General features: G+C 41.3%; 1 protein-coding gene across 2 annotated transcripts in view; it reads left to right on the forward strand.

The window, feature by feature from the left end:
• The window catches only part of RAD54L2 (RAD54 like 2), a 67,534-nt gene that overhangs the window by 11,168 nt on the left and 38,417 nt on the right, over positions 1-17,949 (forward strand). For both annotated transcript variants that reach the window (XM_057368030.1, XM_057368032.1), the window contains exon 2: positions 9,230-9,436. In XM_057368030.1, the coding sequence (XP_057224013.1) occupies positions 9,286-9,436 (151 nt within the window). In that variant the 5' untranslated portion in view covers positions 9,230-9,285. The remainder of the gene's footprint in view (positions 1-9,229; positions 9,437-17,949) is intronic.

Here is a 17,949-nt window from a genome sequence, read left to right on the forward strand (position 1 = left end):
TGGTGAAGTCACCAGCTCCAAAGGGATTTAAAAGATACGTCAGTGTGGCACCTGGGGACATCAGTTAGAACTTGACAGTGCAGGGTTAGTGGTTGGACTCTGATCTTGGAGCTCTTTTCCAACCCAAACAATGCCATAATTCAAAACTAATAATTCAGTAATCTAACTAAGAATTGAGATGGAAGGGAGAAAAATAGAGGTGAGGCAAGAAATTCCATTCCTGTTATATTTGGGGAGRTAASAGCATCTGAGTGTAGGGATGTTGACTTCTTACGATGTGTCACCTCCACTTGTCATGGTAACAAGTCAAGAGGACACAAGAAGACCTRGCTTTCCTGCTATTCCCTCTGTTCTTGCTCACTGGGCCCAGCTGCCAGTCAAGCAGTATTTGCAAAGTATAAATGAGCTTTGATAGAAAAAGTGGTCATTTGGGGAAAGCACTTGACTGAGACTTGCTCTTAACTTTGAGAGAAAGAATACCCAAAAGGTTGTGGGTTTTTTGAAGATCACAGCCCAATGCTCTTTGTCATTCTGCTTCTAAATCTTGAAAATGTAACATTTTGGATTCTGCATGGGTATGAATATACAGTATTGTGTGTTTGTTAAGAGCAAGTACTGCAAAAGACATTGCTAGCGTTAACAAAAGTTATGTGAATTTATACACTTGGGAGATAGTGACATTTTTACTCTAAAAGAGTTGTTTGGTAGCCAGCAGCTACTTCTCTAGATGATTGTTGTGGTACTTATTTGTCATAGGGTGTTTTACAGTAATTTGTTAATATGCCTCTTCAATTGCACTTTCCTGGTTTAACACTGGATGTGCCTGTGCTGGTTGGTAGTTAATATCCTGTTTAGCATAAATTGGGATCGKACAGTTGGATGTGTTTACTGAACGGGTATGGTGTCCCACAGGATATATTATCTTCCTGCTAATATTTGTGTATCTCCTTAGCACAACTTGTATTGTGCTGCTTTTAAAGCTCTTTTGGAAGTAAACTCAAGTATGTAGATTTTATAAGCTACATACTTGTAAGTTTTATAAGCTAAACGTGTAATATGCATATCATGAGACTCATAGCTCTATTTCTTTTGTGAAATAATATTTATTATCTCCATTGGGGTGATTTTTGTATGTATGCAAATGATCCCCTCAGCAGTTTGTTGGGTTGTTTGTACTGCATGGGGAGAGGCAGTAAGCTGCATTCTTTTCCCTTTCAGGCCTTGGGAGGTTTTCAACCAGCAAAACTCAACTAAAGTGGTGCTTCCATAACTAAGGACAGAGCCACAGGAGGCTTCTTCATCCAGTTGCTTTCCATGTGAGCTGTTTATAATGTCAGTGTTAAGTGTTATCAAAGCAGATATATTTGTGCAGGATAGATAAGAATCAGTGTGAGTGTTTCATTTTGACTTGTTTAGTGGGAAAGGCAAAGATCAACAGGTTTTGGTGACTTTGCTCTCAAGACTAGCAGAAAAGTGGTACTTAATGTTTAAGTTTTTCCAGCACTGTACAATGTTGCAGGGAAGGAATGACTTTTGGAGGGGATGACTCTGACAGAAGTTTATGACAGCTTTTAATCCTTTAATGGATTTTTAATCTATGTCGGAATGCAGTAAAAATTAGTTTAATGTCTGATTGCTTGGCAGAAAATCGGGTCTAACATATGCTAATTGTCATCTTCATATCACATGAGTTCAAAACTGTTTATTTCCATTTCCTCCTACTTCAGGATTTTTTGRGTTTCCTCTTTCTTGTTTTTGCTCATGTTCAAGTTTCTTTGGTAAACCGTAGGTGGCATAAGTAATACTTCCTCGTCCCTGGTGTAATTATCATTGCTGGAGGTGGGGTAGGGAATAAGGAGGAACAAACCCTTGTGGAATTTTTCCTTTTTCTACAAACTACATAAATCAGAACCTCAGGTTTTAAGCCCAGTTTTGAAGAGGAGAAGGATGAGGCATCAAAACCAAGCTCCCAGACCTCTGTGATTCTTTGCACTGAAATGCAGAGCGATGACCAAAGGCAGAGTGAAGTTGTGTTTACTTTGTGGTCTGGTGATGACAGTGTGCGATGTGACTGGCGTCTGTCTCACAGGGCAGGGTGGGCTGCCCTGCACTGCTGCTGATGGGAAAGCTCATTTCCTGAGCAGGGACACAGCTGAAGGCAGTGATTTATTCCAAATGTGCTTCTCTGGGAGGCAAAGAGAAGAGCGTGTGAATGGGGTGATACTGAGAAAATAGGGTAGAAATTAGGCCTTTTAGCATTTGGAAAACATGCAATTTTCTTCATTCTGAAAGATGAAAGCATTGTTTTTGAGGTATCCCAGTCTGTTTCTGAGGGATACCCTTCAAGGAGGTAAGCCATAATGTTAGCATATCTCAATGACCAAGGCAACAGCTTGTCTTCGAAGAGTGACAGTGACTGATCTTTCCTTGAGAGGGGATTAACTCTGTGCCTTTTTGCTTCTCTCTGTTCGACTGCTTCTGTTTATATAATTTAGTCTTGATTTATTACATAACTTCTTCTCTGGCACCTATGTATGACAAGAGCTTAAACTCTGGAGGGATCTTCTAGTTATCTATATCTTTCCTGCTTGGGAATTGGCTCACATCTTGACATAGTTTGGGTGTTCACAGAGAAGGCTTGGCACACCTCTCGTATGAGCTGACTTTTCAAACCTATCCTTTGGAATTTGAGAATGGTTATTATTAATGCAAGGTAGGCAAGTCCTCCCCAAATTAATCTGCTATATAAAATGTATTGAATATAATTCACAATCCTGACACACTGTGCCMTACTACTGAGTTTTCCCCATCATGTGAAATATTTTCTCAGGGTTTTACTCCTCGCACAGGTCTTGGTTGTTTTTTTTCTATAGCTGTAGCACTATGGGAAAAACATGTAAAAGCACAATCAAAAGTCACTTTTATATTGAAATGCTGTTTGCTTTGAAAGAAATGGTGATCAAAGAGAGTTTCCCCCACATTTTCTCTAGCAGAGAATGCAAGTTTCATTTATATAGAAATTGGCAAAGCTAAAAACATGGATGGAGATTCTGTGAAGTAAGAGAGAAAAATTTTATTTTGTGATTGTGTTAATCTAGATGAATTTCAGTAATTACTGGAAGCAAAACTGATTGCATGCTTCATACCTCAGGTAGCCTGAACTTTTATGCAATACAAAACAAACTGCTTTTCTATGGTGGTTCACTGGTGAGGACTTTTTGAGTATTTGAAAGAAAAGAGTTAATTTATAGGAAGTCAGTTTCTGCTTTAATATGATTAAACAAAATTGCTTTTAGAAGCAATATATCAGTAATTAGACAAATAATTATATACATGTTTATATATACATCATATTTACACACACAAAAAACATTTGCCCATTTCTGCTTGCTCTGTCCAAGGGTGAAGATCCACACAAAGCCTGTGGGGAAGGGAGCACTGGCATCTTATGGAGAGTTCAGGTTTTCATTAAGATGATAAAACATTGCCACTGGTGGCAGTGGGGTGTTCCCACATCCCTCCCGAACCGCAGGAGAGAAGGATCCTGTGGCTGGCGGGTGGCTCCCACAGCAGGTGATGGATGCTCAGGTTGTGTAAGGAGCTGCAGATGCTGCCATTGACTCACGCTGGCTCTTTTTGTTCGGATCTCAGTGGGAGCCAGGCCTTATGTAATGTTCATTGTCACATTCTCAGTGCCAGCACTGTCATGTCAGCAGAGGGGAAGGATTAGCTCTCCCTTTTCTTTATGGTTGGTTTTCGTTTTTTTTAACTTTTGTTTCTCCCACCCTTTCTTGTAGCAGTTTTTGTTGTTGTCAGGGAACAATCAATTAATTTCAAGTTGGTTTTAGTTTTGTGGTGCTTTTTAGGAGAGGTTGTTAGCGTGGAGAGAATAAAAGGAGCAGGTCCTATAACTGGCATATGGCCTAAAACTGATATATGGCTATGTTTTTAAAAGCAGTCTGTTACTTTTTTCTCTCAGTTCCTGTTCCCCACAAATCACAGTGGACTCCTCAATACCCACATCCAATGTGGGTGAAGACTAGATCCACTGTCCAGTATTTACATGGGGTGGGGAGAAGCACACTTGCTTTCCTCAGAAGAGTGGTCCAGGACAAGCAGATGCTCCTCAATTTATGATTTTGCAGGCTGCTTCTTTTTCCTTCAATTCAATATTCCTGTGGAGAGCACATCACTTAGAGGGGATCAGTGCCACTTAGTTTGTTTGCGATTTGAAGAAGATGAAATGAAGGAGGAGAATTGTTTTCTTCTTTCCCAGCCAGCAGCGTGTGGCCACCAGTTAGCCTTGAGTCACAGCAGAGAAACTGCGTAGCTTGAATCTCAACAGTCTCAGGCTGCAAAGGGGGATTTAAATCATGAAGTAATCAATTAAGGATGGCTTGAAATGCAATTTGGAGGGAATAAATTCCTGTTGATTTTTCGGTGAACACCTATTTGCATGGTTTAAAACATACAGGGGTCTGCTGGACTAGTATAAATAAAACTGTTGGCTCCTTTTTGAAAAAAGTATTTATCCATTTAGATGATTCCCTCCCACTATCATTTCWTACATGATAATTTAACAGAGGTGTTAATATGTTGCATAATGTAAATTAGAGAAATTCTAGTGTTCGTTAGAATCAAGCTGTTCAAACCCACTGATCTCCGGTTTATTTCTTTCCATTTTTTTAAATGAACAGAGAAATATTGTTATTTTGCAATAACATTGCAAGTTATCACTTGCAAACTGTTACAAAGCTTTTGTCATAGAGAAGCTTAAGCTCATGATTCCTTTACTGATGTATTTGTGTGCTTTATAATAAAGTTCTGCTAGATTCTGAAGGCTGCCTATGAGGTACCAAAATGATGCTAGTAGTGATCTAATTCACAGATGAGATTTCCCTCAAGGAACCAGCAGTAACCTTCATACACATCCAGTCTGGAGTATTGTTTGTTTGTGAGCTGAGTGTATTTAGAGGAGTCTTAGGGCCCTAACCAACCATTTTATTCTTTTGCTGCCAAACAAAAAAGAAAAACATAAAAGGAAATTATTATTACCATAAAACATGACTGTGTAACAGAGACTGAAGAGCATTATGCAGTACAGACTTAAAAATACCTGTTTTCTATTAAACTGTCTGTTAAATCCTCTTGTGATTTGCATGTGTGCTTGATCCTGTTTCTATGGCCAGGCACTATAATGGCCAGTGTGAAGTCTTGGTTACAAAACAGGCTTTAAGGGACAAATCTTGATGAGTCCCAGATATTGGGCTTGGCTGGAGGTTGGGGAGGTGATGGAATCCTCTTTACTGTTCAGCGCTGGAGGAGCATTAGTGTTAAACCTGCCCTTTCTGAAGGGATTTGAATGGGATGGATGTGTACTCAGGAGTGAGCATGTCCTGTACCTAAATCACTGTGCTGTAGTGAACAAAGAGCTTCTGTAAAGTCACTTTGGCTTTTGTGGCTTTCTGTGGGTACAGGGGAACCCTGCTCCTCCTCAAATGAGGAAGGACTCTATTCTGCCCTGTCCTGCAKCCTTGCTTTTTAGTTGATGTTATTTGTAGTAGTTAAATAATGGTTTAGTGTTTACAGTTTAGTGTTTACAGTGCTGGTGGGTGCTGTGATGAAAGTGATGTACAGAAATGTCCTAAGTCCCCACATCCCCTGGTCACTGCTGTTTTGCTTAAGAGTTTGGCTTGTGGCATGCATGACCCTACCATGAACAACTATTGTGTAGAAGGGAAAAGGTTGCTTTCATGTTTCTCTCTCAACTTTACATGTAAGAAGTGATTTTAAAGCTTTGCAGAGTGAGTACAACAGAAATGTGTCCAAATTCTCAGTGTTTCCTTGTCTAGAAGTGGGCCTCCTTTCTGTGCAGGCTGAGGAGGAGGCAGTCATCAGCACATGGCATTTACTTACTGTCTGAAGTGTTCTACCTTAGAAAAGCAAAGCCCAAAAAACTTCACCACTATTTTTATCTTTGTTGAAAGACAGGACATAATACTTGAGAGAGACTGTCTTGAATGTTAATTTGATGTGCAGTTGATTGCAGGGTTTAACTTCTGGGTAGGATAAACATGACAGCTCTTTTCTCCTCCCTGAGTAAGCAAGAGGAATTTTCCCGAGTGTTTCTCCCGAATATCCCACCTCGGTTTCTCAGCAGCCTCACCGCTGTTGAGGCACTGTGCTGGAAAGCTGTGTGGCTATCTGCTGTAAGGATGGTGCAGAGGGTTTAATTTGGATTTCCTGGAGCTGTAACCCTCCTCAGGCTCACATCCCGCTCGGGGGGGCAGCTCCAGGCCGATCCAGTGCGGGACTGGGAAGAGTCCAGGTAATCAGTTTATCTCTCACAAAGTGCCTTTCCTCCAGCGATTAAACACTGAGCACAGTGTGCCTGCGTGTGCAAAGGCAGGAGATGGGGCAGGTTGGAATAACTCAGCCATAAAACAGTAGCGGCAGCCACAATCTGGCCCTGTTGTGTAATTCCCCTTGGTTGGAGGTTTCGAACTGGGTCACATCGGTGTGAGAAACGAGGGCAGCTCTGGGCTGTGCACCGCGTACCTGCCGCCTGTGCCCGCTGCCACCAGGCAGGGTGGGAGCGCTCCCGAGCCCAGCACAGGGAGGACAGGAGCGACATAAACAGCAGCACCACAATAGGCACCGAGCAGTTAACCATCTCCGTGTCACCCAGCTCTGCAGGATTTAATTAAGTCTTTTCAAAAGCTTCTGTTTAACTCGCCTGCATATGGCCAGGGTTGCCGAGCGGGTGTCAGGAGTTTGCTTATACAGAACGTGTACTTACTGCTAAACAAAAATGAAGCTTAGATTTGAGCCYTTTTGTGCTCCAGTCTGAGAGAGAGCTGCTCTCCACTGGGTTTGTTTTTATCTATAGAAATACAAGGACCTATATCCTTATATTTAAACAATTTTCAGAGTGTTTTGTGTTTTGATTTTTTGGGGTTTTTTTTATAAGGTTCTGGGACGAAGGATGAAACATGAGAGGATGACACACAAGGAGGACACTGATGGGAGAAACTGTATCATGTGTCATTCTTTGACCTGGAGCATTTAGTGACATTACAACACTTCTGCTTTTTCTGTTTGTAGATGAGAGTTCATTCCTTCCATATTAGCAGTGCTTGTGTTTCTTTGTTTGTTTGGTTTGGTTTTTGTTTTGGTTGTGGTCAGTTTGCTGGGATAGCAAAACTTAAAAATTTGTGGATATGCTTTCAAGGTGGTTTATAGCACAGTATGGACAACATGGGAATAAATAAATCCCCTTGAAATCCCAGGTGACCCACAAAGATGACCCTGTTGACCATTTCCTCCTGAAATGTAAGGAAACATGCAGCTTTGCAAGTTACATGTTTGAATATGTTTGTTTTCATTAGGGMTGAATATCAGCTGGAAGGGAACATTCTTACTTTGTAAAAGAAAAATAATAAGCCACTGTTTTGAAATACACATAGACTTTAGCGCAATATTTGTCAGGAAAACTTCTGATAATAGATGGCTTTGTGTCTGCAGCCCTTGACTGAAGTCACCAGACATCWGAAAGCAAGTGATGCTGGAGGTCACCCCCTTGTAGCAGCCTGACAGCAACTGTACCTGCYTACCAGCAGACCACAGAAGCTGAATTAATATCTTTGGCTCGTGTAAGCTGGCACAGTTCCACTTCAGCTAATTCAGATTTTGGCCTTTTCTACCATCTGCTTGACTAAGCCAACTTACTTTGTGTGACACATGTAATAGTGTAGTTACTGCAGTTGTCTCTGCCTGGTGGTAAAGTACTCCTGGGACTGAATGGTGAAAGGCTTCCTGTTCCAAAGCCAATCTCTGCAAAGCCTGCTCTTCCCTKTGTTTACTTTCTTTCAGTCTTCATTATTCTTGAGGAACTGAGATGGGCAGAGCAAGAGCTGACAACCTCAGCTGGAATAATTCAGCATACTCAACAATTAGATTTTCAGCCCTGTTACAGGGGTTGAGTTGTCATTAACCTTCGGGTTTCTGAGTTCATTTGGTAACTGTTGGAACACCAYTGAAAATTAAATTTCTCTGTTTCTTGAAGTGTTTATAGATATTTGAACTRCCTTATCCGCTTAGAATTTTGGGTTTTAGRGTTTTTTTGTTTGTTTGTTTTTAGGGGTCTGATTAATTCTCAAATACTTTGTTGTTTACCGTGGAATGTGGTATATGTAGGGGGCAGTGGGAAGTGAGTGATGAGGAAAACATTTCCTTTCTTTAAAGCTTTCTGGAGAAAATGTGGGTAGTRATTCTTCTGCAGCTTGATCTTTGAACATCTTTTGCTTATGTTCCTTGAGATCAAAGTGCCTTCTTTATTTTCCTTTCTTGGTTGTGTTTCTTTCCATCCATCTTACACAGCTCCTTTAGGATCATTCTGTGTGTATGGAAGAGAAGTGCTCAGGARTACCCAACGCTGTCCAGAAGTGACAGTGAATGATCTTAACAGATAAATTTGTGGTTKTGTGACTGCCCTGGTTCTCTCTTCAGGCTTTATTTTTGTGTTCTACCRCAATTTCTGCTGTGGTGCCCTGGAGTGGTGTAACACAAGTTATGCACAGCCAGCCCCCTGTCCTTGTGAAAGGAAATACAAATTTTGTCAGATCRTCTTTTATGTTTACTTTTCTTCTTGCCCTGTTTTACAAAGGGAGTCTAACCTTTAGAAACTGTATTTTTGTTGTCTTCTGGTGGAATTATAAAGGTAACACTCTTCTTGTTGTGTGGCTGATTCAGATGGATCAGCCAGGCTGTGCTGATGAACTGGGTGACCATTGCAGCAGGTACAGCTGAGACAGGAGGGGGTTTCTGTCTCTGACCCACATCTGTACACTGTGATGGTGTTTGCAGGTATTAGGGTAACAGATATCCAGAGGGGATGGTAGACTGGTCCTTTTTTCTATGCTTCATGTTTGGATGATAGTGTTCTGAAATTGTTCACRTAATTAATTAATTTTTGCATCTCTGAATAATCAGGCATTGATACCTTTCTGCTGTGTGCATGTCAAGATGAAGAGATGGAGATTCTTCAATGATGGGCCTGTATYATTATGATCCATTTCTTATGGCATCTGTTTTGTCCACAGGATTTTGTSCTGTCATTTAAAAGGCTGATTTAGTTTTTTTATGTGCAGTAACCCTGCAATGATGTTGAGCTTTGAGGCTCAAAGGTTGGGATTTGCTGGGCTCATGTACCTCATTTCTGTCCTTTCAGGGCTGCCTCACGGTAGAACATGAGCAGGTAATGCACAAGGAGCACCACTGGGAATCATGTCAGACGAGTCAATCTCAGGGAGTGATCCGGACCTGGACCCGGACTTGGAGCAGGAGGATATGGAAGAGGAGGAGGAGGAAGATGAGGAGGAGGCGATGGAGGAGGACAATGATGGGGATGACGAGGAGGACTTACTTGATGAAAGTGGTGAGTGAATGGGGTTGAGAATATACATTGTTATAGAAAACTGGCCGTGACCATTTGGGAGATTTGTGTAAGGGTTAAGATTGTCCAGCTCCTGGTAGAGAAAAGTGCTTATGTGGCTGTGTAGCCTAAACAGGGATTTAATATATCTTGAATATGGACTCCTGGCCAAAAAATATTTCCATAATGAGAACAAGTYACRAGCATAAAATGTAAGGAGGATAGAATTTTTAGAATCACTTCAAATTTTGGAAAAGCAATTATATGAAGAAGTAAATAAKTCAATTTACAATTACTTGTATCTTTTAAAGGATGTGGTGAAAATAAATATATTTACATCATTGACTTGCCCCRTACATAAATAATTTTATGGATGCTAGAGACAATTATTGGTCATTCACAACAATCACCTTTAACAGCTAGAAAATGTTGTTTTCTGGCATCATCCAGGTTGGGTTCTCCTTTGTTTGTTTTGCCAGACAAAAGATGGAAGTGCTGATTAAGTAAGCTGCTACCTTCTGTCCTCACTTAGTTCCATCTGCCCTATTCTTTCTCCTCTTCAGGAGAGGAACAATTCCCATTAGAACCAATACAGCTGTTTGTGGGTTTGTGCTCTGCAGGTTACAGCTGTTAACAACAGTTATTAGGTAACTGTTCTGGGTCATAGCATGATCCTAGAMATGTTTGTTGGTCCAGCAGAAGGGCTGCTGTTCTAGGGCACACAGACAGTAATACAGAGCTCAGGTGGGAATTCCCCGTGCTGAACTTGCCATCAAACTCTTGGTATCACAGAACTGTAGCCAGAGTCTAACAGGATGCTCTATTTGCTTCCTTTAAAATTGCAGTTTTGAATAACTTCAAAGGGTATGCAGGTATTTGAATACACCTACCTAAATCTATTGAGATTAGTCTTCCTTCTCTTAGCATAGAATGTGTTAAAAACAGATACCTCTCTCTTCTTCTAGTTGCGTAAGAATTTTTGGCTTCAAAGTAAATTGTTGTCCTCAAGTGTTGTTTGTTTTCTTCATATATTATTTTAGCCATGTGCTACTTGAAGATGCTGTTTTGATTCTAAATGTTTTTATAAAAATGTTTACACAAACAAATTGTATTCTTCTCTTTTATTCATGTGATGGCTTTTCCTAATGAGAAAGTAGCAAAAATGAAAGTGTTAGTTCAGGTAAGAARCAAGGGAATTCCCAGTACCAACACAGATAAGAGTTACAAGGTCACAGATTCCTGTATCTCAGAGACTGGTGGTGATGTTGTCACTTTGTTCATGGGACCCTGTACCCAGTGGAGCAGTAGGAAGTGTGACGTGTTTGCCAAACTTTTATTAWCAGAAGGGAGTGTCTATATGTCATGTCCAAGTGGGTCATTCCTCATGGTTATTTTACCATAGACCTTTGTACTTTATCATCAACATCTATATTATCGTGAGTGAATACTCACATTTTGTCAGGTTTACTTTTTCCAAAGCAAACAAGATCAATGTAGGTATACAGAACATTGTGAACGAATTACAGCTGTTTGTTTTCATGTTAAAACACTAGAAACATGTTTATGGTTTATGTTTTTGTAGTGGCTAATTAAAAATAAATTTTAACAAATGTAGAAAATAATAAGGAATTTTAAAAAGACGATTTACATAAAACTGACATAAAATATTTTTATGGTTGTTCATTAGGTACAAGGGAAAACTCCCTTCCACAAGCTGAGCAAAGCTGGATTKCCTCTGATGTTTCAGATTGTTCAGCTTTAATTCTGTCTGCCACAATATCAGGRTGCTTTCTGGGGGCTTAGATGCATAATTGTGTTCTTCTGTGGAGGTGTCCAGTCTGCTTTTCCTGATATCTCCTCACAGCTACACACTGCCTCTGAAATGTCATTTGGCATCTGTATCACCTTAGATCTAACATAAACCAGTCTCCTGCTCTGTGGCCTATGAAATATAACCARCTTCAGAATTAAGAGGTTCATTTTATTTTGCCCATCTGATGTTTGTAGTCCTATCTCTTTGTCGATTAATCTCATTTAAATATCATATTGGGARCAGACAGTTTTATTCTTAAGAAGGGATGCAGTGCTCTAATGTTTATATTARGAAGCTTTTAAAAAGCTTAATTTTAATAATTTCTGTTAAAACTTTGTTCTCCCTATTCCCAGTGGTGCTGTTCTCCTCCCCTCCTGGTATTGTGGTTGTTCTGATCCCACTGGGGACCCTGGAGGGAATCTTTCCCTTGTGGATGGGCTCTTGCATATTTATAGCACTACAAGCTTTAGATGATTATTAATCTTTCATAGCTATTTCCTTGGAAGGCTGACAGGCTGCATAAACATTTTCTCCAAACTGAAACTGATTACTTGTTTTAAATACTRGTGATGATATCAATTACAAACCTAACATTTTTACCATTTGCTTGCAAAATAATGGCTTTGTTTAGGATTTCCATGTGTTAATGCTGACTCAACTTAAAAACTTTCCAGTGTTCATGTAACATTATCCACACTTGGTGGTGGTGGGTGKTATCATCTCAGACTTAGCAGTGACTTGTGTTTTGCATGTTTAACCTGTTTTTGTCTTTCTCATACATGTTGTGTGGGGAGTTRATACTTGTGGTATTTCAGTTTCATAATCTTCTTGGAGTTCTTTCTACATTCTGGTACTTAAGTGCTATCTTCAGTTTTGGTGCATTTTTCTCATTTCTGCYCAGTTTTGTTTGCATTTAGTATGGACTGTCCTGTGGGTAATCTAGAGTTTAGTTTGGTCTTGTATGGTACAGGCTTTCAGTCCTGATGGAAGTAGCTCTTCAACCTTCTCCCTCTGCCCTCAAGGAAGAAAAAGAGCACGTAAAGCTAGTTTTCTGAATATTTCTGAGTAAGTGAAAGCTATTAACCACATGGCTTACCTCCTTTATCCATTGCTTCAGTGGTGGTCAGCTGACAAACCTTAGCATCACGTGTAGGAGCTCTTACAGCTTTAGTCCTTCTGTTTTCTAGAATGCTCCTTCCAGAACATACCTACCCTGACACTTAGAGCCCCTTCCTGGGCTGCCAGACTCCCATCAGCATCAGCACACTTCAATCCTAGCCAGAGGCTGCCACTGCTTTGCCTTGTCATCCCTGCCCACTTCATCTGTTTTCTCATCACTTGTGGGTTGCAGCACTTGTTTTATCATGTTTGATTTTGTGATAGCAATGCGTGACTGTTAAGAACTGTTTTCGTTAACTCCCTAAATCTTTYTCATAGAAATGTGATGTACTGATGACTGTAGAGATAAAGGGCTGTTTCWAGTCCTGCACTTTTTCTCTGATCCTGGTTGTTGCTCAGGGCTGTGTAGGACTCCATAGGAATAAAAGCTAATTTGRGCAAAGAGGAAACAAACTTCCAATATGGATTTTACTGATCATTTCAAATGCACAGACTGTTCATACCTCTGAGCTTTCCTGAGGAAAGCTGTTGAGTGTTTAAATGAATCCCACTGTACTGTTATGTTTTTACACTTTCTGAATGTTTCTGGATTATTCTGATTGATGTCTCTGGAATTCATTATCTCTTATTCATGCATATTGCTGTAATTCTGCTRTTAATAGTGATGACAAGTTGCTTGTTTTTTTACCCCTGAGTATATGGGTTAACCACTTTWAAAAAAGGGCAGTTCAGGGGTAAAAGTGGTTATTCAGCTCTCTGAAATGTCTTAATGAGCAAAGCGTTCAGACATTGTTCGCAAAGGTGCATGGTACAGCAGACAGGGGTTGTAATTAGTGCTTTTAGGGTAYAGTGGTGAACAATTTTCCAGTACTACAGTAATGGTGAAATTCTTACTGTACAAAGATACCAGCCAACACCAAATAATAACATATTAGATGTTGTGGTAAGACAAACTCCATGGGGTTTACTTTGTCTTCTGCCCTATCTTGTGTGCTTTCTCTCCTTTCCCATCCCTTCTTTGTTTCCCCAGGGCTGGGAGTGTGCTTGCTMTGTGGCATCTTTATTTGACTGGTGGAGAACTGGAGGAGCTCCTTCTTTCCAGCTTAGACTCATACTATTCCTTCTGCTCCCTGACAAAGTGCTGGAGCAAACCACACCTGGTTTGTGGGGTTTCTGTGGTGATACACACTCTTAAAGAGGAGTGAACGAGGAGCATGCTTGGTGGTACAGAATAGTRAGTCCAGGAGAGGAGGACACATGGGTGCAGTGATCCTTTGCATTGCAGCTCCTTGGTAGGGTGAGGGCATCAGGGCTGACTCTCAGAACCTCTGAGAACTGGCACATGAAGTGAGTGAGGGGAAAGAGAGAACCTTTTCCTCACCCCAGCCTCCTAAAATTGTTCTCATCCTGCTTATGACATTTGATAGCTCAAACGGAGCTACCTTTCCTTTCTGGAGCTTGATCCACAATGTGTTTCAGTACCTGTTTTCTGCTTCAACTTGAGCTGCCCCTTGGTACTCACAAGAAGTTTGGAGTTTCCCACGACACCGAGGCAGGAGTTCTTGACTTCAGATGGTAGCCACTGCTGATCCAAGCTTGAAAACATCTTTGCTTTCCYTGAACCCTCACTAGAGGAAAGCCTGATCATTCAAAGGGGTCCTGCTTGATCAGCTTTTTCTACAATTTTYGCTTGGTTGTTGAGGGAAAATTTGTTGTCATGCAATTATAGCAAGAATGGGTTTTTTGTTTAATATGATGTTTCCTTTGTGGTTCTTTGTGGGTCATCGTGAGGTGCAATTACATTGAAAGGGAATTCAATTTGTAGCTGCCTAGGTAATTTCTTTGTCTAATCTGATRGGAAAAATGAATAGTTAATACCATACTTACTAGAAAGTTCATTAGCACCTGGAGTTATTAAAGCTAAAATTAKTTTGGAAATCTGTTTTTAAGGTCATGTGGAAGTGTGGGTTAATATTTCTTTGAATGATAYATGAATGCATTCTTGAGATGCAGAGATCTGCTGCTCATTTTGGARATGGTGTTATTCATGTGCTTCCCACCCCAAATCATTCTATCTTTTCTTCTCCCYAACAAAGTGCTGGAACAAAACAAAACTGGGGTGTGTGGGAGTCCCCAGCTGGATGTGTGTGGTTRGGAACAGAGCAACTTTCTGTCCTTACAGGGGAGGAAAGTCTTCAGTATAAATCTGTTCATTTTACAGGCTCCTCCTGCTCAAATATGTGAGTTTTTGCTTTTTAACTGTAGTTATTATAAATTGGATCATATTATACTCACCTGTATGAAACTGAGAGAGGCAGGGGAAGAGTATGAAGACAGTCTTGCTTTTGCTAAACGGTACCCTATTCTATGTGATTTTATATCCAGATTTAGAAAGGCCCATGCTGCTGGAAATAARAAGGAACTGCTCTTAGAAAGCGATTTCCCTGCATTTTTTACTTGAAATGAATGATTCTGCTTGTGTTGGTAAATGGAGRTTTGTCCCAACAATCTGAAATCTTTTGTCTTCTACTTTTTACCAGACTGCACAGCACTTTCTTTTAGGAAACACTTGTTTTAAGTTGTCCTCCTTATCTACTAGAAAATTTAATTTATTCCTTAAGAAAATGAGCAATTACATGCTTACCACTTTAGTCTCTCTATTCCTTTTAGAAAGCAGCCTCTCACAGCTGTGTCTCCAGGTGGCACCAAGGGCAGATGGGCATCCCAAGGTCGAGGCAGCCTCAGAGAACATAGCTGATCTTCGAGGAGCCCTGCTTCCATCTGCTGCAGTGTGTGGCACAGTGGACTTGGTTGATGTGTGCTTCCTGCCTCAGACTGGTACATGTCCATTGATCTCCTGTCCTTGTTTAGCTGGAGGCACATGCCTGGGCCTAAAGAAAGCCACAAGCCCATCGGAGTAAGCTTGGAGCAGAGAGAAGGCTCTTTTTGTTGGTTGAAAGTGGATGAGTTGGAGCAAAAGGTGTGGAAAGAAACAGGCAGGACTTTTCCTAAATGYAGAAAAGCACTGGAGACAAACATGAGGGAGGCCTTAATTGTGAGCTCCTCTGTGTTCTGTGTGTACCTGTGCCAGTGATGATTACTCCCATAAGGGATAATCCTGCAAATTAATCTGCAGATGGATGTTTGCAGTGCACCAGGTGGATTTCTTGGGGAAAAGAGAAGAGTGATGATTGACATGATCTCACTTTTTCTTTCTCGATGGACTTCCCTATGTAGATTCTTTTATTTTGGTTCCTTGTGTCTGGATGCAGCTCCCTCTAGAGCTTAGTACTATTTCCAAGGAAGCTGGAAGGGCATACCGTGGGGGAAGCAAATCTCTACTCARATCTAGGTTTGTTGCCTATACAATGGCCCTGGGCTTAATAAAGAGCCAAACCTGAACTTCCATGTGCCATCATACTTTGATGATCTTTAAAAGCTAGGTAGGGTTTCATGCTTGCAGTGACTTTATGTAGACTCTCGTGCAAGCCAATAAGTACCTGCAAAGAAGATGGYCTGTGTGATATCATGGAGGTACAGAACCAATAAATGAATATCCTRTCTATTGACATGTGTTTAAACTTAATCAGATTGTCATAGGAAATTGCATTACATTAGAAAATGATCTTGATGAATCAGTGTTTAAATGAGCTTTATCATATAGTTGCAAAGTGTGAGGCTCAGGTTCAAGCTAAATGTTACGGGTAGCTCAGTAAGTGTGCGTCCAATTGTAGATAGTGGATGCATTTCTCAGGTGATGTACTGTAACTAAGAAGTTGAGGGGAGGTTATTGTTTTCTCAGTTCCTGAAAGTGGTAAGAGCTTTGTGTCTGTTCAGCATACRCTCTCTGCATCCAGACCTTATGTTGCACACTTGGGTTCGTTTGTGAAGAGCTGATGTCTTTACATTAGTAACTGTCTGGCTTCTGTGTTTCCATAATCCAGCTGAATAAAATACAAAAGATATAGTTTGCATGAAAGGTGGAAAGAGACTGGATGGTAGCATTTGCAGTTTTAGCAATCCTGGTTACTGAGTGATACAGAAAGGTTACACTGAAATTGCAGAGGAGGTTTGCCTCTGGTTTAGGCAAAAGCCCYACTGATTTCTCTGGGAACTTTGCTTCATTATGGAAGGCTGCAGATTTTACCCTTGATTTTTTTTTCCTGTTAGTTTCCCGGGAGCACAGTGTGTGTGTCAGAGCAAAATGGTGTTTGGGTTGCAGTCTGAGGGGCTTGGCCCTGCCCAGCCAGCGAAGATCTGTGTTCCCAGCACATTGTGCAGACTCCGGGGCACCCAGCTCCCTTGAATTGGATTTACTGGACTCACTAAATGGTGATGTTAAGACAAAATCCTTTTGGATACTTTGCTGGGAACAGCCAGTGCTGGATGCTTTGTTATCTCTCCTTCTGCCGATTGTGAGGCTGCAGATTGCCTGGCTGGGGCAGTTTCGGTTGTGGGAGGATGGTAGAGGTCCCCTGCCTACAGTCCTACAGTCTGCCAATAAATCTGGGTGGAATGGGGAGGAGTGTGGGAGGAGCGGTGCCTGAGGTTCGGGGGCTTTAATGACTGATTCCGGCATTGTAACTAACCCTGTGAACTAGGTTATTCTCAGCAGGGTGAGGTGTGGCCTGCGGGCTGCTGTGGGAAGGAAGGATGAGATCCTGAGGAGTGCTGTCCCCCAGCCCCCCGCGCAGGGGATTGCGGAGTGCCGATGGTGCGGGGCAGTGCTGAGCCCTGCCCGCTGCCTGCYCTGTCCCACAGCCAGGACTCTCCCCGCTCTCCTCGGCTCATCCCAATAGGGGAAAGCTCCCAAAGAAAACGTCGGTGACTCCCCTGCCCGCCTCCCAGGCTCTCTGACAGCGGCTTCCTTTTTGAGAGGGTGGCACAAAGTCTGGCATAGTCTGAGTGTTATATAACCTGGAGTAATGACTTGCTTTACTTCTTTAAAAGGAGGTGATGACGCCAGAGCTCTGCTTCCTTCAGAGCCGCCAATTGGGCGCGGGGACTGGCAGATCTCGTGAAATGATGTGGTGTTATAAGCAGACACACTTTTTTCCCTTCTTTTCTCCCTCCTTCACTTTGATCTATTGCGTATGATGGAATACAAAATAGAAATCTCTCTGTGCAGTTCAAGAGCAGCCCACGTCCATTGCTCTGCATTTTCTATATATATGTATATGGAGTTTTTCAAAATTGTTTTTGCCTCTCTTTTCTCTCTTCTCTTAAAGCTGTCACAAAGGTGAGAGTAGCATAAAGGTGTGGGGAGCAGGATCAGTGAGTGAGCGGTTATTAACTGGACAAAGAATTGCTCCAAGTTGTATTCCTACTTTTCTGATAAGCTTTGCAGGATATAGAGATTGTGCTTTATTGGCCAAAACCTTCCTTTTTTCTTTTCATAAATCAGATAGAGAATTTCCATAAAAAGGACAGTCACTCTTGGTCCTCTGTCCTGTTTGGTGCCTTTTTTCCCCATGTATGTGTCCAGTAGTCAGCTTTTTACCATGCCTGGTCATTGCTAATAGATACGGATTCCCTCATCTGCAGCTTCTGAAACTGTGATGAAATCACACAGCAGCTAATTAGC

The sequence above is a fragment of the Malurus melanocephalus genome, unplaced genomic scaffold (assembly GCF_030028575.1).
Source record: "Malurus melanocephalus ecotype Western Australia unplaced genomic scaffold, MMel_1.1 scaffold_87, whole genome shotgun sequence".
In the NCBI taxonomy this organism is placed as follows: domain Eukaryota; kingdom Metazoa; phylum Chordata; class Aves; order Passeriformes; family Maluridae; genus Malurus; species Malurus melanocephalus.